The sequence below is a fragment of the Pipistrellus hanaki genome, assembly GCF_964339955.1.
Source record: "Pipistrellus hanaki genome assembly, chromosome: X".
In the NCBI taxonomy this organism is placed as follows: Eukaryota; Metazoa; Chordata; class Mammalia; order Chiroptera; family Vespertilionidae; genus Pipistrellus; species Pipistrellus hanaki.
Genome location: NC_140524.1, coordinates 73242665 through 73268146, shown reverse-complemented (window position 1 = coordinate 73268146; position 25482 = coordinate 73242665). Strand labels below are relative to the sequence as shown.

General features: G+C 38.8%; 1 protein-coding gene across 1 annotated transcript in view; it reads left to right on the top strand.

Moving 5' to 3' along the window:
* The window catches only part of HEPH (hephaestin), a 92277-nt gene that overhangs the window by 27595 nt on the left and 39200 nt on the right, over nucleotides 1-25482 (top strand). Inside the window, exons 9-12 of the mRNA XM_084869810.1 lie at nucleotides 9125-9256; nucleotides 21325-21536; nucleotides 22428-22578; nucleotides 25089-25301. Of these exons, the coding sequence (XP_084725936.1) occupies nucleotides 9125-9256; nucleotides 21325-21536; nucleotides 22428-22578; nucleotides 25089-25301 (708 nt within the window). The remainder of the gene's footprint in view (nucleotides 1-9124; nucleotides 9257-21324; nucleotides 21537-22427; nucleotides 22579-25088; nucleotides 25302-25482) is intronic.

Sequence of the window (25482 nt, the reverse complement as noted above, 5' to 3'; positions counted from 1 at the left end):
ATGTCTACAGTATAGGAAGCATTTTTTTGTTGTTTGTTTGTTTGTTTGTTTGTTTGTTTTCTAACAGGGTGAGGCAATTGCTTCTTCCTAGTGGCTAATTGTTAGTCTCAGTCTCTTAATGGATCTCAGAAACTCTTCACCGTGGGGCAAGGTGTTTTCTAGTAGGGTGGGTCAGCTGTCTTCCCTCAAAGCAAATCCATCTGTATAGCAATTGTCTGCATGAGGAAGATGACTTCCACCGCATGAGGGAATGACTCAGTACAGGAAACTGGGGTGTCTTCTGGAGCACAAGGTGAGTGGCTCCACAGAGAATTTTGTGTGTTCGCCCTTTAAGAGGGTGCCTGAATTTCCAGCCTTGTCTCCCTGGCAGACAGTAACCCCATTGCTTTTCACAACCAGATGTTATGTGGGTACCCTTCTCATTTCTGGTGCTCTCTTCTGGGTGTCCCTGCTTGGGTATTAGACCCCAGAGTTCTCATTGGCAATCCCCCACAGCTGAGATATCTCTCTGGAACTTCAGTCTCTGTCTGTGGAAGCCTGTCCAGCCCTTTTGTGCCTCCGCCCCTCCTACCAGTTTCTATGTAGTTTCCATTTTCCATCCTCAGGTATCAGGGTTCTCTCCAGTGAGTCTTCCATTGATTATTTGGGAAGTTTTTCTGTATTTCAATTGTAATTCCAGTTTTGACCTGGGAGCATGTCTATGTAGCATCCACTTACTCTACCACCATTTTTAATCTCAGATATCCCTAACTTTAGATATAGTCTCTATTCCTAATCAGGCATTTAAATTTGAGGTCAATTTGAGCTGCATTTTCCTCATCTGTAAAATTAAGATATCCCTTGCCCTGTATAACTTAGAATGGTATTTGAAGATAGATGGGAGATGCAGGTGTGGCCTACCTTGCCAGTAGTTCTCAGATGTGAAAAATAGCAACACAGGCGATTAAACTGATCTAAGCTCTTTTCATCTTACAAAGTTAAATAGCTAAAAGAAGTAAAATAAGAAGGCAATGCTTGTGGAATTTACAGTGCATATTGGTGGTGCATGTCTCATTATGATTCGCCTGCTTGCTTCTCCAATTCAATCATTTCTTTTGAAGGTAGTGGATTTTTTTTTTTTTTTTTGTATTTCTGTCCTCTTCATTTTGACTAGATCGGCCTCCTTTTATTTGCACACCTTGTTCAGCTTCCTCTGCAACCATGTCTGATAAACCCAATATGACTGACATTTAAAAATCAAGCCAAAACCGGTTTGGCTCAGTGGTAGAGCGTAGGTCTGTGGACTGAAAGGTCCCAGGTTCGATTCCAGTCAAGGGCATGTACATTGGTTGCGGGCACATCCCCGGTAGGGGGTGTGCAAAGACAGCTGGTCGATGTTACTCTCTATCTCTCTCCCTTCCTCTCTGTAAAAAAATCAATAAAATATATTTTTTTAAAAAGAAATCAAAAAGTCAAAATTGATGTGCTTTTTGGTTTTTTTTGTTTTTTTTTTCAAAAAGGTAATTTTTATTTATTTATTTATTTATTTATTTATTTATTACATATTTTCTTGATTTTTTTTTATTGCCCCCTTCCCTCCCTCCCACACATCCCCTCCCTCCCCATAGTTTTATGTCCATTGGTTGTACTTATATGCATTTATACAAGTCCTTCGGTTGATCTATTATCTCCCCCTGATATCCCTACCCTCCCCACTGTAATTTGACAGTCTGCCTGTTGCTTTACTTTCTCTATATCTGTCTCTTGGTTCATCAGTTTATAAAGATCTTTATCATCCACCGATGTGTGAGGTCATGTGGTGTTTCTCTTTCGTTGATTGGCTTATTTCACTCAGCATGATGTTCTCCAATTCCATCCAGGTTGCTGCAAATGATGAGAATTCCTTCTTCTTTATGGCAGCATAGTATTCCATTGTGTAGATGTACCATAGTTTTTGGATCCAATCATCTGCTGACGGGCACCTAGGCTGTTTCCAAATTCTGGCTATTGTAGATTGTGCTGCTATGAACATAGGGGTGCATATATCCTTTCTGATTGGTGTTTCTAGTTTCTTGGGATATATTCCTAGAAGTGGGATTACTGGGTCAAATGGGAGTTCCATTTTCAGTTTTTTGAGGAAACTCCACACTGTTCTCCACAGTGGTTGCACCAGTCTGCATTCCCACCAGCAGTGCACGAGGGTTCCTTTTTCTCCGCAACCTCGCCAACACTTGTCGTTTGTTGATTTGTTGATGTTGGCCATTCTGACAGGTGTGAGATGGTACCGCATTGTTGTTTTGATTTGCACCTCTCGGATAATTAGTGACTTTGAGCATGTTTTCATGTGCCTTTTGGCCTTCCTTCTGTCTTCTTTTGAAAATATTCTGTTTAGGTCCATTGCCCATTTTTTAATTGGATCATTCATCTTCCTTTTATTTAGTTGTATAAGCTGTCTGTAAATGTTGGAGATTAAACCTTTATCAGTGGTAATATTTGCAAATATGATCTCCCACACCGTGGGCTTTCTTGTTGTTTTATTGATGGTTTCTTTTGCTGTAAAAAAGCTTTTTATTTTGAAGTAGTCCCATTTGTTTATTTTCTCTTTAGCTTCCATTGCCCTAGGGGCAGTATCAGTGAAGAAGTTATTTTGGCATACGTCTGAGATTTTGCTACCTGTGGATGCTTCTAGTATTTTTAATGGTTTCCCGTCTGATGTTTAAGTCCTGTATCCATTTTGAGTTTATCCTTGTGAATGGTGTAAGTTGGTGATCTAGTTTCATTCTTTTGCATGTGTCTGTCCAATTTTCCCAACACCATTTATTGAAGAGACTGTCTTGACTCCATTGTATATTCGTGCCTCCTTTGTCAAATATTAATTGAGCATAGTGATTTGGGTTGATATCTGGGTTCTCAATTCTATTCCATTGATCTATTTGTCTGTTCTTGTGCCAGTACCAGGCTGTTTTGAGAACAGTGGCTTTGTAATATAGTTTGAAGTCTGGTATTGAGATCCCTCCTACTTTACTCTTCTTTCTCAGAATTGCTGTGGCTATTCGGGGTCTTTTATTGTTCCAAATGAACTTTTGGAGAGTTCTTTCTAGGTCAGTGAAATATGTCGTTGGTATTTTAATGGGGAGTGCATTGAACCTATAGATTGCTTTAGGAAGTATGGACATTTTGATGATGTTGATTCTACCAATCCATGAACATGGTATGTTCTTCCATCTCCTTACATCTTCCTCTATCTCTTTTTTCAGTGTCGTGTAGTTTTCCGCAAATAGGTCCTTTATTTCTTTAGTTAAATTTATTCCTAGGTATCTTAATTTTTTTGGTGCGATGGTGAATGGAATTGCTTTTTTAGCCTCTGTTTCTGTAGTTTCACTGTTGGTGTATAGAAATGCCATGGATTTCTTGGCATTAATTTTATATCCTGCTACGTTGCCAAATTCATTTAAGTCAATTAGTTTTTTAATGGAGTCTTTTGGGTTTTTTATGTACAATATCATGTCATCTGCAAATAAGGATAACTTTACTTCTTCTTTTCCAATTTGGATGCCTTTTATTTCCTCCTCTTGTCTAATTGCAATGGCTAGTACTTCCAGAACTATGTCAAACAGGAGTGGCGAGAGTGGGCATCCCTGTCTTGTTCCTGTTCTTAGAGGGAATGGTTTTAGTTTTTGCCCATTGAGTATAATGTTGGCTGTGGGTTTATCATATATAGCTTTTATTATGTTGAGGTATGATCCTTGTACTCCCACCTTTTTAAGAGTTTTTAACAGGAAAGGGTGTTGGATTTTGTCAAATGCTTTTTCTGCGTCAATTGATATGACTATATGATTTTTATCTTTCAATTTGTTTATGTGATGTATCACGTTTATTGATTTGCGGATATTGTACCATCCTTGCATTCCTGGAATAAATCCTACTTGGTCATGGTGTATGATCTTTGTGATGTTCTTCTGGAGTCGATTTGCTAGAATTTTGTTGAGGATTTTGGCATCTATGTTCATGAGGGATATTGGCCTGTAATTCTCTTTCATTGAGTTGTCTTTATCTGGTTTTGGTATTAGGGTGATGTTGGCTTCATAGAAGGAGTTCGGAAGTGTTCCTTCCTCTTGGATTTTTTGGAATAGTCTGAGGAGGATAGGTTTTAGTTCTTCCTTGAATGTTTGGTAAAACTCTCCTGTGAAGCCATCTGGCCCTGGGCTTTTGTTTGCTGGAAGCTTTTTGATGACAGTTTCAATTTCTTCCCACGTCACTGGTCTATTGAGATTTTTAGATTCTTCCTGATTGAGTTTTGGCAGTTTGTATTTTTCTAGGAATATGTCCATTTCCTCCAGGTTGTTTAGTTTGTTGAAATAGAGTTGTTCGTAGTATTTTGTAACAATCTGTTGTATTTCGGTGGGGTCTGTTGTTATTTCACCTCTTTCATTTCTGATTTTGTTTATTTGGGTCCTCTCTCTTTGTTTCTTGGTTAGCCTGGCTAGAGGTCCATCAATCTTGTTTATCCTTTCGAAGAACCAGCTCTTGGTTTTGTTGATCTTATGTATTGTTTCTTTGGTCTCTATGTCATTTATCTGTGCTCTGATTTTTGTTATTTCCTTCCTTCTGCTTACACTGGGCTTTTCTTGTTGCTCTTTTTCTAACTCTTTGAGTTGTAGAGTTAGTTCATCTGTTACCATTTTTTCTAGTTTTTTGCAATAGGCTTGTAAGGATATGAACTTCCCTCTCAAAACTGCTTTTGCTGTGTCCCATAGATTTTGGATTGTTGTGTTTTCATTGTCATTTGTTGCCAGGATGTTTTTAATTTCTTCCTTGATTTCTCTGGTAACCCAGTCCTTGTTTAATAGCATGTTGTTTAGTCTCCATGTATTTGATTTCTTTGGATTATTTTTATTGTAATTAATTTCCAGTTTTATGCCACTATGGTCTGAGAAGATGCTTGATATGATTTCTATCTTCTTGAATTTGAAGAGACTTTGCCTATGTCCCAAAATGTGGTCTATCTTTGAGAATGTCCCATGTGCACTTGAGAAGAATGTATATTCTGTGGCTTTGGGGTGGAATGTTCTAAAGATGTCAATTAATTCCATCTGGTCTAGTGAGTCGTTTAGGATTGATATTTCTTTGCTGATTTTTTGTTTAGATGATTTGTCGAAGGGTGACAGTGGGGTATTAAAATCTCCTACTATGATTGTATTGCTATTAATCTCTCCCTTAATGTCCTCCAGCAGTTTTTTTATGTATTTGGGTGCTCCTGTATTGGGTGCATATATATTTACCAGGGTTATTTCTTCTTGTTGGATTGTACCCTTTAGTATTATGAAGTGGCCTTCATTATCTCTTGTTATGTCCTTCACTCTGAGATCTAATTTGTCAGATATAAGTATTGCTACCCCAGCTTTTCTTTCCTTTCCATTTGCCTGGAAAACTTTTTTCCATCCCTTCACCCTCAGTCTGTGTGCATCTTTTTTTCTGAGGTGGGTTTCTTGTAGGCAACAGATGTAAGGGTCTTGTTTTCTTATCCAATCTGACACCCTATGTCTTTTGATTGGAGCATTTAATCCATTTACATTTAAGGTTATTATTGATAGGTACTCATTTGATGGCATTTTTATTCTATACCCATGTTCCTTCTTCAATTCCTATTTCTTTATTTTTACAGTAGACCCTTTAGCATTTCTTGCATTGCTGGTTTGGTGGAGATAAATTCCTTCAGTCTTTTTTTGTCTGTGAAGCTCCTGATTTCCCCTTCAATTTTGATTGATAGTCTTGCTGGGTACAGTATTCTTGGATTCAAACCCTTCCTTTGCATGACTTTGTATATTTCATCCCATTCCCTTCTGGCCTGATATGTTTCTGTTGAGAAATCAGTTGCTAGTCTGATGGGGGTTCCTTTGTAAGTAACTTTCTGTCTCTCTCTGGCTGCTTTTAAGATTCTTACTTTGTCGTTGTTGTTTGCCACTTTAATTATAATGTGCCTTGGCGTCTGTCTTCTGGGATTCATTTTGCTTGGGACTCTGCGAGCATCTTGGATTTGTGTGGGTTTTTTCTTCTCTATCTCAGAAAAGTTTTCTGTCATTATTTCTTGAAATACTTTTCCCATGTCTACCTCAGTTTCCTTTCCTTCTGGAACCCCTATTATTCGAATATTATTTTGTTTTGTAATGTCCCAAAGCTCCCGTAGGCTCTCCTCCTGCTTTTTAATCTTTTTTTCTAGAAGCTGCTCTAATTGGGTATTTTTTTCCATCTTGTCTTCTAGCTCACTGATGCGGTCTTCCGCTTCATCTAGTCTACTCTTGATGCTTTCTATTGAGTTCTTCATGGTAGCGATGTCATTTTTCATTTCTTCTTGGTTCTTCCTCAATTCCTGATGGTTCTTCCTCATTTCTTCTTGGTTATTGTCAAATTTCTCTTCCATTCTTTTTAGCCAACCAATAATCATTATTCTGAACTCTTGCTCTGGTAGGCTGCTTGCCTCTGGCTCGTTTACTTCCTTTTCTGGTGATGCCTGCTTTTCTTTCATTTGTGGGGTGTTTCTTTGTCTTCCCATGGTATCTGTTTTCAGGATGTCTGGTTATGTGGTGTTCTTTCTCTTGCGTTAATTTATAGGTGCAAAATACAACACTACCAGGTACAACATGAGAGGCACTTAACAGGAATGTATTTACAATATTAATAACCTCTAATAAAGGTAACCCCTAGCGATAGGCAAATTAGGGTATAGGAGAGAAGGAAGGAAGGAAGGTAAAAATAAAATAAAGAAAAATTAAAAAAAAAAGTCAAAGAAGAAATAAAGTAATGACAAAATGAAGTTAGAAAACAGGGAGAAAAAGAAGAGAGAGTAAGAGAGAGAGAGAGAAGAGAGAGAGAGAGAGAGAGAGAGAGAGAGAGAGAGAGAGAGAGAGAGAGAGAAGAAGCAAACTAAAAAAATGGGAAACAAACTATATATATGTGGAGAAAATTGCCATAGATCAACCACTGAGCCCAGCCAATGCCGGTAACAATACTTGGAGATTAATACAAACTACAATACAATATCCACTATTATTAAGTAAGGTTATGATATACAGAAGTCAAAGAAACAAACAAAAACAGAGGATTTAAAAAAAAATACAAAGCAACAATAACAACACTGGAATAAGCATAACAATTTCACTGAAAAGCACAAATATTCACAATAATCAACCTTCACTCAAACAATGAGAAAAGGATAGAAAGTAGAACCGTTTTTTTGTGTTTTTTTTTTTTTTTTTTAACTAGTTAATATAGTGCAGAGAGTGATATTTATACACTTGTATCAGGGGTTGGAACTTAGGTCTATGAGTATAGTGAGAGCTTTAGCAGGGGGTATACAGAAAAAATAGAGGAAAAACTAAAGCCGGAAAGGGATAGGATAAACTGGAGACTAAAAGGTTAAAGTTTAGTAAGAGAGTGATGGGGTAAAGGTCGAATTGAGATAGGGTTGAATGATGCTATAGTAGAGATTAAAATAGAATGAAGGTTACTCCCAATGTAAAATAAAGATGAAGTAAAATGGTACTGGGGAGGAAAAGAAAAAGAAAAAAAAATTGCAAAATAGCAGTAGTAATAGTGAAGATAGAGATTGAAAAATGTAATAATTGAAAAGGTAAAATCAAGTAAGGAAAAAAGAAAAAAAATCGTTTCTGAAGTAAAAGATGTAAAAAATGAAAATTAAATAAAAAATGTAAAAAATGAAAATAAAATAAAGAATAGTATAATTAGCATAAAATTGTCCAGTAGAGTTCAATCACTTCCTCTGTTATTGTATTTGGTATGCCTGGTTCTTGGATCAGAGAGTCTTGCAGTTCCCAGCTTTCCACTGCACCTCAGTTTTGTAAGGTAGTCCTTAATTTTAGGTAGGCTATATCTTAGTTATTTGTGTCCATTTATTTTTGATTAATTAAAAGAAAAAGAAAAAAAAAAGAAAAAAAAAAAAGAAAAAAAAAAAAAGGCAGTTTGTAGTTCAGCCCTTAGGTGTCAGTGTTACTGGTTTGACCTCCCAGACTTTGGTTGCTCTGGCTTTCTTTCTCTCTGGGGGCGGGCCCTCGCAGCTCTCCTGGGCTACAATATAGGCGGGGCCGCGGCCGCACTGGGGGCGGGGCCTCGCGGCGCTCCGGGGCGCAGCGCTCAGGGCCGCACTGGGGGCGGGGCCTCGTGGGAGCAATGGGGCTATCGCAGCCTGAACTCTCAGCCTAGCCACGCAAACTCTGACCTTTCTGTGGGTGGTTGAAGAGCTTCCTTGAATCCACGCGCTTGCTCCGATCGGGGCGCCACAGGTGCTCGATGGACTCCTCGGCTGTGGGTTTTCCAGGCCTCAGAGAAGCTGCTCCCTTCCTGGTAGGGTGGCGCCGCCTTTGCGCCGAGCCCGGAGCTCCGGGAGAAGTCGGGAGTGCTGGCCGCTTGGTCAGGAAAAATTGTCCAGCGGACACTTCCTTACCTTCCTAGAGTGATCCGCTGCCCCTTAGCTGCTAATCAACATTCCCTGAGCGACTCAGATGTTGCTTCTATCTGTTTTGGGACCGGGGTCAGAACAAGTCCATCTGTTCGGTCGCCATCTTCAAGCTCCGCCCCTCTCATCGATGTTTCTAGCTCTCTGTCCCTCTCTGTTCCTCTCTCTGTTTCAACGAAACAAAAATGAACAAACGTTTCCGAGTGTTGGATGACGGCGATGTGTGGTTTCAGTTCCTGAATATTCCCGTCACTTCTGATCCCGCCGCGGCCTCTGCCTGCTGAGCCTGCCTGCCCTTGGGTCGCTCTGAGGCTCTTGGTGCTGGTGGACCGGATGCACGCAGGTCTCGGGTCTCCTCGTGCTGTGTCTTAGGGACCTGTGTGGCCAGGCCGGTCGCCAGCCTTCAGGAGGTGGGTGAGTCCGGGTGTGCTGAGCTCCAAGCCAGCAGCAGGAGGCCCAGGGCCCTTCCTCACGGCGGACCGGGCCTTGATGTGCTTTTTGTAGGTATAAATTTCAATATACCTGGAAGCATTCATTCTTATTATTGCAGAGAGGAGCTCTCTATATTTTTATATTCTTTTTCTTTCCCTATAATTTTTTCTTGTTGTTTACTTTCATCCTCCTTTGTCATGCCTGTTTTCATTTCCATTGTCTCTCCTTTCTATTTAACAGGGCCAGTGATCCGGGCTGAGGTAGGTGACACCATCCAGGTGATCTTCTACAACCGTGCCTCCAAGCCATTCAGCATACAGCCTCATGGGGTCTTTTATGAGAAAGACTACGAGGGAACTGTGTACAATGATGGTAAGCTGGCAGGGTCTCCAACTAATGTGGGTTGCAGGTAATAGCAGGTAGGTCTGAAAGGAAAGTAAATGGGGATTGAAGGAGGAAGAAATAGCCAAAATTAATAACCATGTGTGGATATTGTTGAATGAATGTATTATATTATAGTAAGGCAGAGCTGGAATTAATAGGAGACATGTTTTCAATTTTTTCTGATTACAAAAAAAACATATGTATTATATAATTTTGAAAACTGTAAAAAAAATTTTAAATAAATCAAATCATTCATAGATAAATTGCCATTGCATTTTGATATACTTTTAAATATACTTTTGTGCTTATAAAATACGTATATATTTATTTATTTGTGATCATATGGTTTGAACAGTTTTGTATCATATTATTTTCACTGACCATTATACTTTGTCCATCTTCTCATTCCATAATAATGTTATATCTTAATGGCTATATAATTATCACATGGATTTGCCTCTATTACATTATCCTCCATTGTTTGTACATGTAATTTTTTTATTATTTTAAAATATTGTAAATCATTTAATGCATTAAATGAATACATATATATATGGTTTGGTTTACTATTTCAGGAGGGAATCCAAGTGAGATTATTTGGTAATTAATTTCTTGTTTTCTCTGAAAATAATATTAACACATTCTAATTCCTGGCCAAAACTAATCTACACTAATAAAAGAGTAACATACTAATTGACCATGCCTTTGAAACAACCACCAGCCAATCAGGAGTGGGTATACAAATTAACCCAACAAAGATGATGAGTTAATTTGCATACACAGGCATCATGGCAATGATGCAGGCATTAGGCACCATCCCAGCCGCTCTAGGCCTCTGGGCAGCCTGGGGAGGTGAAAAGGCGGCTCCGGGCCAGAGTGGAAAGGTCACTTCAGCCAGAGTGAAGGCAGTGCTGGCAGCCAGGGGAAGGAAGGCCCATTCTTGCATGAATCTTCATGCATCAGGACCCTAGTAAATCATAAAGGGCAAAGTTTATACCATCCTGTTATGGGTTATTCTACAAATACCCTTGTGTATGCTTCTTTGCACACTCATATTATTATTTTAAAGATACTAGTGTATTTATATGATGTGGTATTCCTGAGTCTGATGATGCACACATTAAAATTTTTGGTACCTATATCAAATTGCTTTCTGAAAAATTTTTTAGTCAATTTTGACTCCCATAACAGTAACTGACAGAAAGAACACATTTTCTTAAAAATCTAGATTGAAAGAACATCCTACAGGGCAACTGGTATAGTCCATTTAGGAAGTCAATTTCATAGGGAAAAAAATTAGAGACCACACCAAGGGCACCATGCAACTTCTCTGATCCTATTTATTAAAAAAAGTATCTTAAGGGATATTTTGGAGAAAATTATAAAATTTTTGTTGTAGATTGGATATTAGATGATATTTATGATATTATGGTATTTTTAGATGTGGTAATGTTATTGTGGTAATACAGGATATGTTTACTGATTATTTAGAAATAAAATGACATCTTGTTTGCATTTTACTTCTAAATAATTTAATAAAAGCAAACAAAAACTATGTGCATGTATGTCTCTCTGTGTAGATATATATACACATAAATGTAGATAAATTAAAGAATGTAAAATGTTAACAACAATCAACTCCAGATGGTAGGGTGATTATTGTACTAACCTTTACATTTTTCTATACATTTGAAAATTTAAAGTGTTGGGAACAATGAGTGAATAAGAAAAGATAAGTTGCCGAAACCGGTTTGGCTCAGTGGTAGAGCGTCGGTCTGCCGACTGAAAGGTCCCAGGTTTGATTCCAGTCAAGGGCATGTACCTTGGTTGCAGGCACATCACTGGTAGGGGGTGTGCAAGTGGCAACTGGTCGATGTTTCTCTCTCATCGATGTTTCTAGCTCTCTATCCCTCTCTCCTCCTCTCTGTAAAAAAATCAATGAAATATATTTTTAAAATAAAAATAATAAATAAATAAATAAATAAATAAATAAAAGATAAGTTGCCGAAGCCGGTTTGGCTCAATGGATAGAGCGTCGGACTGCAGACTGAAAGGTCCCGGGTTCGATTCTGGTCAAGGGCATGTACCTTGGCTGCGGGCAGATCCCCCGGTGGTGGGTGTGTGGGAGGCAGCTGCTCAATGTTTCTCTCTCATGGCCTTGAATCTTTTTTTTTTTATTCATTTATTATCTGTGTACATAATTTAACATTGCCCCCCCTTCCCATACATACCCCCCTCCCCAGAGTTTTGTGTCCATTGGTTGTACTTATATGCATGTATACAAGTCCTTCAGTTGATCTATTATCTCCCCAAGATCTCCCTACCCTACCAGCTGTAATTTGACAGTCTACTTGTTGCTTTACTGTCTCTATATCTATCTTTTGGTTCATCAGTTTATAATGTTCTTTATTATCCATAAATGAGTGAGGTCATGTGGTGTTTCTCTTTCACTGACTGGCTTATTTCACTCAGCATGACGTTCTCCAATTCCATCCAGGTTGCTGCAAATGATGAGAATTCCTTCTTTGTTATGGCAGCATAGTATTCCATTGTGTAGATGTACAATAGTTTTTTGCTCCAATCATCTGCTGATGGGCACCTAGGCTGTTTCCAAATTCTGGCTATTGTAGATTGTGCTGCTATGAACATAGGGGTGCAAATATCCTTTCTAATTGGTGTTTCTAGTTTCTTGGGATATATTTCTAGGAGTAGGATTACTGGGTCAAATGGGAGTTCCATTTCAGTTTTTTTGAGGAAACTCCACACTGTTCTCCACAGTGGTTGCACCAGTCTGCATTGCCACCAGCAGTGCACGAGGGTTCCTTTTTCTCCAAAACCTCGCCAACACTTGTCGTTTGTTGATTTGTTGATGTTGGCCATTCTCACAGGTGTGAGATGGTATCGCATTGTTGTTTTGATTTATATCTCTCGGATAATTAGTGATTTTGAGCATGTTTTCATGTGCCTCTTGGCATTCCTTCTGTCTTCTTTTGAAAATATTCTATTTAGGTCCATTGCCCATTTTTTAATTGGATCATTCATTTTCCTTTTATTTAGTTGTTTGTAGATGTTGGAGATTAAACCTTTATCAGTGGTAACATTTGCAAATATGTTCTCCCACACAGTGGGCTTTCTTGTTGTGTTGTTGATGGTTTCTTTTGCTGTAAAAAAGCTTTTTATTTTGATGTAGTCCCATTTGTTTATTTTCTCTTTAGCTTCCATTGCCCTCCGGGCAGTATCAGTGAAGTTCTTTTGGCATATGTCTGAGATTTTGCTGCTTGTGGATGCTTCTAGTATTTTTATGGTTTCCCATCTGATGTTTAAGTCCTGTATCCATTTTGAGTTTATTTTTGTGTATGGTGTAAGTTGGTGATCTAGTTTCATTCTTTTGCATGTAACTGCCCAATTTTCCCAACACCATTTATTGAAGAGACTGTCTTGACTCCATTGTATATTTGTGCCTCCTTTGTCAAATATTAATTGAGCATAGGGATTTGGGTTGATATCTGGATTCTCGATTCGATTCCATTGATCTATATGTCTGTTCTTGTGCCAGTACCAAGCTGTTTTGAGAACAGTGGCTTTGTAATACAGCTTGAAGTCTGCTATTGAGATCCCTCCTACTTTACTCTTCTTTTGCAGGATTGCTGTGGCTATTCAGGATCTTTTATTGTTCCAAATGAACTTTTGGAGAGTTCTTTCTAGGTTGGAGAAATATGTCATTGGTATTTTAATGGGGAGTGCATTGAACCTATAGATTTCTTTAGGAAGTATGGACATTTTGATGATGTTGATTCTACCAATCCATGAACATGGTATGTTCTTCCATCTCTTTACATCTTCCTCTATCTCTTTTTTCAGTGTCGTGTAGTTTTCCACAAATAGGTCCTTTACTTCCTTAGTTAAATTTATTCCTAGGTATCTTAATTTTTTTGGTGCGATGGTAAATGGAATTGCTTTTTTAGTCTCTGTTTCTGTAATTTCAATGTTGGTGTATAGAAATACTATGGATTTCTTAGCATTAATTTTGTATCCTGCTACATTGCCAAATTCATCTATTAAGTCAAGTAGTTTGTTAATGGAATCTTTTGGATTTTTTATGTACAATATCATGTCATCTGAAAATACGGATAACTTTACTTTTTCTTTTCCAATTTGGATGCCTTTTATTTCCTCTTCTTGTCTAATTGCAATGGCTAGTACTTCCAGTACTACGTCAAACAGGAGTGGCGAAAGTGGGCATCCCTGTCTTGTTCCTGTTCTTAGAGGGAATGGTTTTAGTTTTTGCCCATTGAGTATAATGTTGGCTGTGGGTTTATCATATATAGCTTTTATTATGTTGAGGTATGATCCTTGTACTCCCACCTTGTTGAGAGTTTTTATCAGGAAAGGGTGTTGGATTTTATCAAATGCTTTTTCTGCATCAATTGATATGACTATATGATTTTTATCTTTCAATTTGTTTATGTGATGTATCATGTTTATTGATTTGCGGATATTGTACCATCCTTGCATTCCTGGAATAAATCCTACTTGGTAATGGTATATGATCTTTGTGATGTTCTGCTGGAGCCGATTTGCTAGAATTTTGTTGAGGATTTTGGCATCTATGTTCATGGGGGATATTGGCCTATAATTCTCTTTCATTGAGTTGTCTTTATCTGGTTTTGGTATTAGGGTGATGCTGGCTTCATAGAAGGAGTTTGGAAGTGTTCCTTCCTCTTGAATTTTTTGGAATAGTCTGAGGAGGATAGGTTTTAGTTCTTCCTTGAATGTTTGGTAAAAGTCTCCTGTGAAGCCATCTGGCCCTGGGCTTTTGTTTGCTGGAAGCTTTTTGATGACTGTTTCAATTTCTTCCCAAGTCACTGGTCTATTGAGATTTTTAGATTATTCCTGATTGAGTTTTGGAAGTTTGTATTTTTCTAGGAATATGTCCATTTCCTCCAGGTTGTTCAGTTTGTTGGAATAGAGTTGTTCGTACTATTTTGTAACAATCCGTTGTATTTCGGTGGGGTCTGTTGTTATTTCACCTCTTTCATTTCTCATTTTGTTTATTTGAGTCCTCTCTCTTTGTTTCTTGGTTAGCCTGGCTAGAGGTTCATCTATCTTGTTTATCCTTTCAAAGAACCAGCTCTTGGTTTTATTGATCTTATGTGTTGTTTCTTTGGTCTCTATGGCGTTTATCTCCGCTCTGATTTTTGTTATTTCCTTCCTTCTGCTTACACTGGGCTTTTCTTGATGCTCTTTTTCTAACGCTTTGAGTTGTAGAGTTAGATAATTTGTTACCATTTTTTCATGTTTTTTGCAATAGGCTTGTAGAGATATGAACTTCCCTCTCAAAACTGCTTTTGCTGTGTCCCATAGATTTTGGATTGTTGTGTTTTCATTGTCATTTGTTTCCAGGATGTTTTTAATTTCTTCCTTGATTTCTCTGGTAACTCAGTCTTTGTTTAATAACATGTTGTTTAGTCTCCATGTGTTTGATTTCTTAGGTTTATTTTTATTGTAGTTAATTTCCAGTTTTATGCCACTATGATCTGAGAAGATGCTTGAAATGATTTCTATCTTCTTGAATTTGAAGAGACTTTGCCTATGTCCCAAAATGTGGTCTATCTTTGAGAATGTCCCAAAGATTTGAGAATATACATACTTGAGAAGAATGTATATTCTGTGGCTTTGGGGTGAAATATTCTAAGATGTCAATTAATTCCATCTGGTCTAATGAGTCATTTAGGATTGATATTTCTTTGCTGATTTTCTGTTTAGATGATTTGTCCAAGGGTGACAGTGGGGTATTAAAATCTCCTACTATGATTGTATTGCTATTAATCTCTCCCTTAATGTCCTCCAATAGTTTTGGGTTTTTTTTATGTATTTGGGTGCTCCCATATTGGGTGCATACATATTAACCAGGGTTATTTCTTCTTGTTGGATTGCTTTCTTTAGTATTATGAAGTGGCCTTCATTGTCTCTTGTTATGTCCTTCACTCTGAGATCTAATTTGTCAGATATAAGTATTGCTACCCCAGCTTTTTTTTTTCATTTCTATTCGCCTGGAAAACCTTTTTCCATCCCTTCACCCTCAGTCTGAGTGCGTCTTTTTTTCTGAAGTGGGTTTCTTGTAGACAACAGATATATGGGTCTTGTTTTCTTATCCAATCTGTTACCCTATGTCTTTTGATTGGAGCATTTAAACCATTTACATTTACAGTTATTATTTATAGGTATTTGTTTGACGACATTTTTATTCTATACCCCTGTGTTCCTTCTTTGCTTCCTATTTCTTTATTTTTACAGTAGACCCTTTAGCATTTATTGCATTGCTGGTTTGGTGGAAATAAATTCCTTTAGTCTTTTTTTTTTTTTTTTGTCTGTGAAGCTCCTGATTACACCTTCAATTTTGATTAATAGCCTTGCTGGGTACAGTATTCTTGGATTCAGACCCTTCCTTTGCATGACTTTGTATATTTCATCCCATTCCCTTCTGGCCTGATGAGTTTCTATTATATTGAGAAATCAGTTGCTAGTCTGATGGGGGTTCCTTTATATCTAACTTTCTGTCTCTCTCTGGCTGCTTTTAAGATTCTTACTTTGTCGTTGGTGTTTGCCAGTTTCATTAAATATGCCTTGGCGTCGGTCTTCTGTGATTCCTTTTGCTTGGGACTCTGCGAGCATCTTGGATTTGTGTGGGTTTTTTCTTCTCTATCTCAGGAAAGTTCTCTGTCATTATTTCTTAAAATACTTTTTCCATGTCTTCCTCAGTTTCCTTTCCTTCTGGAACTCCTATTATTCTAATATTGTTTTGTTTTGCATTGTCCCAGAGTTCCCTTAAGCTCCCCCCCTTCCTTTGAATTTTTTTTTTTCAAGAAGCTGCTCTAATTGGGTATTTTTTTCCATCTTGTCTTCTAGCTCACTGATGTGGTCCTCTGCTTCCTCTAGTCTACTCTTGATGCTTTCTATTGACTTCTTCATAGTAGCAATGTCATTTTTCATTTCTTCTTGGTTCATCTTCATTTCCTCTTGGTTCTTCTTCAATTCTTCTTGGTTCTTCTTCATTTCCTCTTGTTTCTTATTCATATCATCAAATTTCTCTTCCATGCTTTTTAGCCATCCTATGATCATTACTCTGAATTCTTGCTCTGGTAGGTTACTTGCCTCTAACTCGTTTACTTCCTTTTCTGGTGATGCCTGCTTTTCTTTCATGTGTGGGCTATTTCTTTGTCTCCCCATGGTCTGTCTTTTCAGGATGTCTGGTTATGTGGTGTTCCTTCTCCTACGTTGATTTAAAGCAGGGGTTTTCAAACTACGGCCCGCGGGCCACATGCGGCCCCCAGGGGAGTCTGATCCGGCCTGCCAGGTTTTTTGGGCAGTGAGCACAGCCGAGGTGTTACAGTAGGAATTAGTAGTTCATATAGTCCGGCCCTCCAGCTCTCTGAGGGACCGTGATCTGGCCCCCACTTTAAAAAGTTTGAGGACCCCTAATTTAAAGGCACAAAATACAACACTACCAGGTACAACACAAAAGGCACTTAACAGGGATATATTTGCAATATTAATAACCTCTACTAAAGGTGACCACTTGAGAAAGGCAAATTATGGGATAGGAGAGAAGGAAGAAAGGTAAAAATAAAATAGAAAATAAAAAAATAAAAAAGAGGGATATATTAAGAGATAGAAAAAGAAGACAAAAAAGTAATGATGAAATGACATTGGAAAACAGGGGGGGAAAGGGAAAGAGAGAGAGAGAGAGAGAGAGAGAGAGAGAGAGAGAGAGAGAGAGAAGAAGAAGAAGAAGAAGAAGAAGAAGAAGAAGAAGAAGAAGAAGACTAAGAGAGAAAGGGGAAACAAACTATATATATGTGGAGAAAATTCCCATAGAACAACCATTAATCCCAGCCAATGCCAGCAACAATACTTGGAGATTAATACAAACTATAATATCCACTATTATTAAGTAAGGCTATGATGTACATAAGTAAAATACAAACAAAAACAAAGGATTTTTAAAAAATGCAAAACAGCAATAACAGCACAAGAATAAGCGTAACAATTTTACTAAAAAGCATAAAAATTCACTATAATCAACATTCACGCAAACAATGACAAAAGGATAGAGAGAACAGGTTTTTTTGTTTTGTTTTGTTTTGTTTTTAACTAGTTAATATAGTGAAGAGAGTGGTATTTATACTCTTGGATCAGGGGTTGGAAATTAGATCTATAGGTATGGTGGGAGCTTTAGCAGGGGGTATACAGAAAGAATAGAGGAAAAACTGAAGCTGGAAAGGGATAGGATAAACAGGAGACAATAAGGGTAAAGATTAGTAAGAGAATGATGGTGTAAAAGTCGAGTTGAGATAGGGTTGAGCCGAAACCAATTTGGCTCAGTGGTAGAGTGTCGGTCTGCGGACTGAAAGGTCCCGAGTTCGAATCCGGTCAAGGGCATGTACGTTGGCTGTGCAGGAGGGCATGTACGTAGGGGATGTGCAGGAGGCGGCTGGTCGATGTTTCTCTCTCATCGATGTTCCTGGCTCTCTATCTCTCTCACTTCTTCTCTGTAAAAAATCAATAAAATATAAAAAAAGAGAGAGAAAGATAGGGTTGAACGATGCTATAGTAGAGATTAAAATAGAATGAAGACTAATCCCAATGTAAAATAAAGAGAAAATAAAATGGTACTGGAGGGGAAAAAAAGAAGAAAAAGGGAACAAAAAATGCAAAATAGCAGTAGTAATAGTGATGATTGAGATTGAAAGATGTAATAATTGAAAAGGTAAAATCAAGTAAGGAAAAAAGAAAAAAATTCATTTCTTGAGTAAAAGAAGTAAAAAATGAAAATAGAATAAAAGATGTAAAAAATGGAAATAAAATAAAGAATAGTAAAATTAGCATAAAAATGTCCAGTAGTGGTCATTCACTTCCTGTGTTATTGTATTTTGCACGCCTGATTCTCGGACCAGACAGTCTTGCAGTTCCCAGCATTCCACTGCACCTCAATTATTTGTGTCCATTTATTTTTGATTAGTTAAAAGTTAAAAAAAAAAAAAAAAAAAGAGGCAGTTTGTAATTCAGCCCCTAGGTGGCAATGTTTCTGGTTTGACCTCCCAGTCTTTTTGGTTGCTCTGGCCTTCTTTCTCTATGGCTCTAGCTGGCAGAGTGCCTACTGGCTCCCAGACTATCTCTTCTGGCTCCGTTTCCTTGTTTCCAGAAAGGCAATTTCTCCATGCAACTTCCCCGGATATGCCCAACTGGGCAGTCTTTCCCTAGTATTCAGAAGCAAAGGGGTGAAGGGGATCAGGCACCAAGGTGTCCAGATGTTCCGCCCTTGGCGGGACAGCCCCAATTCTTAACAATAACAATCTGTCCCGTGTCCCTTGGCGTTTTTAAAAAGTCCCGCATCTGGGGAAGATTACGCCAAACCCAGCACTGGGTGTCGCTGGGCAGGATTCTCGCTGCAGCCTTCTTTGGGTGCAGCTCGGCGCCGGCAGCCGCTCGGGCTCTCCACGGCTACAGTGGAGGCAGGGCCTCTCGGGAGCTCCATGGCTACAGTCGCTGCTGGTGCAGCGGGGACCCAGAACCCTCACGCTATCCCCACAAACTGACCTGTCCGTGGGTGATTGAAGAACTCCCTTGAATCCACGTGTTTGCGCCGATTGGGGCGTCACAGCTGCTCAATGGACTCCTCTGCTGTGGGTTTTCCAGGCTTCAGAGAAGATCCTCCTTTCCTTGTAAGATGGCACAGCCTTCCGTCTGAGCCCATAGCTCCGGGAGAGGTCGCCGCCGCCGCAGTGCTGGCTGCTTGGTCAGGAAATCCTGTCCAGCGGACCCTTCCTTACCTTCCTTTAGAGTTCCGCTGCCCCTTAGCTGCCAATCAATATTCCCTGAGCGACTCAGATGCTGCTTTTATCTGTTCTGGGGCCAAGGTCAGAACAAGTCCATCTGTTCAGTCACCATCTTGTCCCTCCTCCCTCTAATCTCCGAATTGAATCTTTTTTAATTCTTTTGATATTTTACTAACTTTTATCCCCCAAAGGGCAATTATCATTTACCCTTTATATAAGTGAGAGAGAGGGGTAAGAGCTATCTAAACTTTCTCATCATCATCATCATCATCATCATCATCATTCCTCACCCAAGGATATGTTTTAATTGAAGGGAGAGACAGAGACAGAGAGAGGAAGAGAGAGAGAAGCATCAGTGTGAGAGAGAAACATTATTCATTCAGTTGCCTTCCTACACACCCCAAAAGGGGATCAAACCCATAATCTAGGTATGTCCCCTGACTGGGAATCAAACTAGCAACCTTTTGGTGCATGGGATGACGTGCCAACCACCTAAGCCATCGACCAGGGATGAACTGATTATTTTAATTTGTAAAAACCTTGCTAATACGACAGGCAAAAATTTATCTAGCTATTTTTTGTACTTCCTTGATTACTAATAGTTTCAAATTTTTAAAATAAAATTTCTGCTCATTGCTTGTCATTACACATGTCCATATAAGAAATTACAGTCTTAGGGTAGCCTTTCAATTACAGTTGACCTTAAGTACTATTTGATATTAGTTTCAGGTGTACAGAATAATGATTAGACGTTTCGATAAATTTATTATGTAATCCCCCAATACATCAAGTACCCACCTGGCACCATACATAGTTATTAAATACTAGAAGCCCAGTGCACTGGAGGGGGGAGGGGTCCTTCAGCCCAGCCTGCTCCCTCTCACAGTCCAGGAACCCTCAGGGGTGGGAGGCAATCTGGCGATTAGGGGAAGATGGCCCTGGTTACCTGAGTGGCCCTGGGCGGCTGAGGGGCTGAGAGGACTGGGGGACTCCGGAGGCAGGCACCTGCCACCCTGGTGGGGCTGAGGGGTACCACCATCTTGTGGCTGTGAGCATCACCATTTTTGAGGACATGACAGTAAATTCGCATATTTCCTCCTTATTGGCTGTGGGCACCGCCATCTTTGAGGGCATGGCAGTCAATTAGATAGGATTATTGGTTATATTCCCTATGCTCTACTTACCATTCTCAGGACTATTTTGTAACTACCAATTTGTATTTCTTAATCCCTTCACGTTTTTTACTCAGTCCCCCAACCCCTTCCCATCTTAATCCCTTCTCTTTTTTCATTCAGTCCCCCAACCCTTTCCCTTGCAACCAATAGTCTGTTCTCTGTATCTATGAGTATATTACAGTTTTGTTTACTTTTTTTCTTCATATTCTTCATATAAGTGCAATCATATGGTATTTGTTTTTCTCTGTCTGACTCATTTCACTTATCATAGGTCCATCCATCTTGTCACAAATGGTAAGATTTCATTTTTTTATGGCTAAGTAATATTCCATTGTATATCTGTACCACAGCTTCTTTATTTAATCATCTATTGATGGGCACTTAGGTTGCTTCCATAGCTTGCTTATTTTAAATAATGCTGCAATGAACATAGTGGTTCACATATCTTTTCAAATTATCTTTTCAGATTTCTTGTATAAATGTAAAAAAGTAGAATTGCTAAGTCATAAGATAGTTCTAATTTTTATTTCATGAGGAATTTCCATACTGTGTGTGTGTGTAGACATACATAACACATATACATCCACATGTTGATATATACATATAGAAAGGAAAAAGTGTTAAACAATCAGAACCGTTCAAAGATGAAACAGGCTATGATGGCAGGTAGTGAATCTCCTAACTCTTGATATTTTTAAGCAGAGATAGGAATATCAGAGCAGATAAATATGTTTTATAGGTGGTGGGTATTCCATATAAGTTTTAAATGCCCTTTTATTTCTTAGGTCTAATGAGGTTGGGAAAGATTAGGGAAGTTTAAATTTCTCCTGTTCGTATAACAAGGTGTGGCAGAACTAGGAACCAAACTCTAGTGTCTTGACTCCTACCCAGGATTCTTTTAAATATTCAAAATTCCATGTTCCTATTGTTCCTGCTGCTGCTCCAAAATGCTTTTGCAGTTCATTATATTTACCCCACTGTTTGGAGTTGATCATCTTTACTCTACCCAATGTGACTAATGGGTCCCATGTTTTCCCTGCAGGCTCATCCCACTCTGGCTTGGTGGCCAAGCCCTTTGAGAAAGTAACATATCGCTGGACAGTACCCCCCCACGCAGGCCCCACTGCTCAGGATCCTGCCTGCCTCACTTGGATGTACTTTTCTGCTGTGGATCCTATAAGAGATACAAATTCTGGTCTGGTGGGCCCCCTGCTGGTATGCAAGGCTGGTGCCTTGAGTGCAGATAGCAAACAGGTATTGCCAGTGTTTCTGACCTGAAAATCTGCTGGCAGGAGGATGAGGCTGGGTGGCTGAACAGAAATTAAACATGGAACTGGGTTCTATAGGAGAGAAAATAGAAAAAAAATATCCAAGCTATTGAATCAGACATTAATATTTGGTGACTTCATGCTCTCTTTCATGTTATTTTTTCACTCATAAACACACATCATTCTTAGTCTTTGACCATAATTTATTTTTTAGTCTCAGTAGCCCCTAATCTTTACTTGTCTTCTTTCATATCCAGCCCTCCATTTCTAGCTATGTGATCTTGGATAAGTTACTTAACCTTTCTTCGATTCAGTTTCCTCATCTATAGTAAAGGGTTAGCAATGAAAGAAGGTAGCTTGGGTTTCTGTAAGAATTAATTAAAGTAATCCATCTAAAGCACTTAACAGTGTCTAATACATAATAAACCTTTAGTAAATGTAAGCATTAATAATAATAATTGATGACATGTTACTAATTATTATAATTATTTTTATTATTTTCTACCTCCCACCCCCAGTTTCCTTCCCTGATCTTGTAGCCACCTTTTCCCATTCTTCCCCAGGTGACTCTAGACTCTCTTCTATCACACTTTGTATCTTTTATCCATAATCTATATCTTGTGCTCTTTCCTGCTCCCTTTCCTACAATCCTTTCCTTCAGTTTTGTCACTTTATTCTGACCTCCTTCACCTATCTATGATTTGAAGTTACCTGAGAAAAGTTGTCTGACAACAACTGTAGTTCTAGGAAAACAATATGATTTTGGCTGTGTGTCTGGAAAAGAAAATAGGAAAGAATCAGGGATTATTGGGTCTGGAGTATCATAGTCTATAACTGTTGTCATTTCTCCCTCTCTTCTCTCCCACTGGGCCCACAGAAAGGAGTGGATAAAGAATTCTTTCTCCTTTTTACTGTGCTGGATGAAAACAAGAGCTGGTACAGCGATTCCAATCAAGCAGCTGCTATGTTGGATTCCCGACTTCTCTCACAGGATGTCATAGGTTTCCAAGACTCCAATCGGATGCATGGTATGGGAGTGAGTGCTTTTATCTTGAGCTACAACTGAGAGGTTATAAGTAAAATCTATAACTTAATTATGACACCTCCCTGAAAATACTGATTCCACTGGTCAGCTATGCCCAAGAGATGAGCTAGATTGAGGGACTAAACTTGACAATAGATCTTCTACTGAACACCTTCTTGTGCTGTTTCCTACGTTAAACAGTATCAGGAGCACTGGATAAAGGTATGGTGAAATTAGGATTGCACACAAGGAATCCACTATAGACTGAAAAGAGTAATCACTTTCCAGGCTTATTTCCTCTTGGTTATCACCCACTACCCTTGTCCCACAGCAGGGAAATTTTTCTCTATGTGGACATAACCTTGCGATTTTCTAACTTCATGTTTTTGCAATGCTTTGCCATACACTTAAAATCTCCCTCCTTACATCTTTGTCTTTCTCCTGGGGAATTTTTTTCTTATTCTTTAAGGCCCTACTCAAAATTTAATTCCTGCATATAACATTTTTAATCACCCAAGCCCAAGATTATAACACCCTCTTCTGGACTACTACTATTGCATTTTATTAGACTGTTTTAATAAGAAGTTTCATACACTCCCGGATATTTTAATTGTTATCTTGCTTTTGACTTCTGCTAAAGTGCAATCTCCTTAACTGTGAGTATTTTTGTCATTAAATATATTTCATAAAGTATTTATTATACGATGGCTACATATACTTGTGTAATTGATTTATTTATTTAATTTTTTTATTGTTGACACTATTGCAGATGTCCTCCTTCCCCCACTTTTCTCACCTCCACCCAGCTCCCATACCTACTCCCTTAGCCACATTATTGTATGTATCTTTAATGAATCCCATCAACTTTCCTTATCAGTCCCCCCACATCCTTTCCCACTGACATTTGTCAGTCTGTTCCATGTATCCATGTGTCTGTTTCTATTTTCTTCTTCGGTTTATTTTGTTCATTAAATTTCATATAATAGTGAGATCATATGATATTTGTATTTCTTGAACTGGCTTGTTTCACTTAGCATAATAATCTCCAGGTCAATTCAGGCTGTCCCAAAATGGTGAGTATTTATTTGTTGCGTATCTCTGTATCCCACCAATACACAGTAAATGTTTACAAACCAGTAAATAATCAATTAATGAGTAGGTGGGAAGGTGAGTGATTGAATGGAAAGACATGGTCCCAGTTTGTAAGAAGCTCCCAGCATTTTGCAATGAGATGAGACTAATAACACTCATTAAGCAATTATAGAACAATCCAAGACATATTATAATCCAATGCTAAATTGTGTGAAACAGATTTTAAGTGACACAGAGTTCAAAGGAGGAGAATATTAGTGAGGAACAATCCAATTAAAATATTTCTGAAAGAAAGGAGTACTTGAGCTAGTTCCAGTGAATATGGGGACATTAGAAAGGGTTGGCTTCAAGTAAGCCTCCTAGTATTTTTTCAGAGGAGTGTAGAGAGTGCAAGAGAGTCAAGAACAAGTGTATTGTCTTTTGGCTCCATTTCTTGGTTCTCATTACTGGTTAGTTATCAGCTGGAAAAAATAAGACAGTCCTGAAAACAAAGTTGATTTTAGTTTGAACTTATGGAGCACCTGATTAGTATTATAGTGATAATCATGTGCTTAGGCAGCCACAAAGATGCAGAAAAAATAATGTGTTTCCTCTTAGCTCACTCTAGTGTTGGAGATAGATCTATAAGCAAATAACTGGATTCTGTGGTAAGTAATATGGCAGAATTTTGTGGGGATAGTTTCATGGAAACCAGAGATAGAGTAATAATTCTGCTTCACTGGAAAGGTGACATTTGAGATGGAGCATGGTGGGTGGATGAGTAGCAGTTTGCTGTAGAGAAAGACCAGAGGGAAAGTATATTACAGGCAGAGGTGACAGCATATAAATTCAACAAGTGTATTATAAGCTCCTACCATGTTTAATGCTTTGGACATGAAGAGGCAAATGGAATAATGGGGGAATAGACTGCGGATAGGGATATCAGGAAGGAGGCTTTTGCAGAAGTTCAGGCCAGAGGTGGCAGTAAATATGAAGAGGATGAGACAGTTTGAAAACTGAGTATGGAACTGCACAACTTTACAGAAGAATGGAGAATGAGGAAAAGATGGAGGACGAACAATAAAAGAGGTTGTAAGAGAATGTGGTGCTACTAAAGACAAGGGAGAACAGTTTCAGGAGTGTGAGAGTAGGAGAGGTTGGTACTTTGGTGTATATGTGAAAAGTTGTTTTGCAAGGATGTGAAATATGGTAGAGGAGAGGCAGTAGGTGAGGCTAGAAAGGCTGGTTGAGTCCTCATCTTAAAGGGACAGATCTTAATAATTAAAATTAAATTGGCTTAGGGAAGAAGGTAGAGGAGTTGAGGATGACTCAGAAGTTTTAAGTTATAGAAGACCATAGTACAGAGCTGATGCTTTGCCGCTGGCCAGTGCTTGCACAATCTGGTTTCATCTCCCCATCCTGTCTTGTGTTTCTGTTTTCCAGCCATTAATGGGTTTCTATTCTCTAACCTGCCCAAACTGGACATGTGCAAGGGTGACACAGTGGCCTGGCACCTGCTTGGCCTGGGCACAGAGACTGATGTGCATGGGGTCATGTTCCAGGGAAACACTGTGGAGCTTCATGGCATGAGAAAGGGTGCAGCCATGCTCTTTCCTCACACCTTTGCCATGGCCATCATGCAGCCCGACAACCCTGGTAAGTGCCTTAGCATCTAGTCCTAGGTTCAGAGGCTTTGTTGGGCAAGAGGCTGAGGGGTAAAGGGTAGGGGGGGGGCTGATGAAGAGAAAAAAAGTCATGTGGAGGGTACTTGGGAAATTTTCAACACACATTTGTCTTCTCCTTCAATGTGCATTCCATTTTGTGGTTATTTGAATTT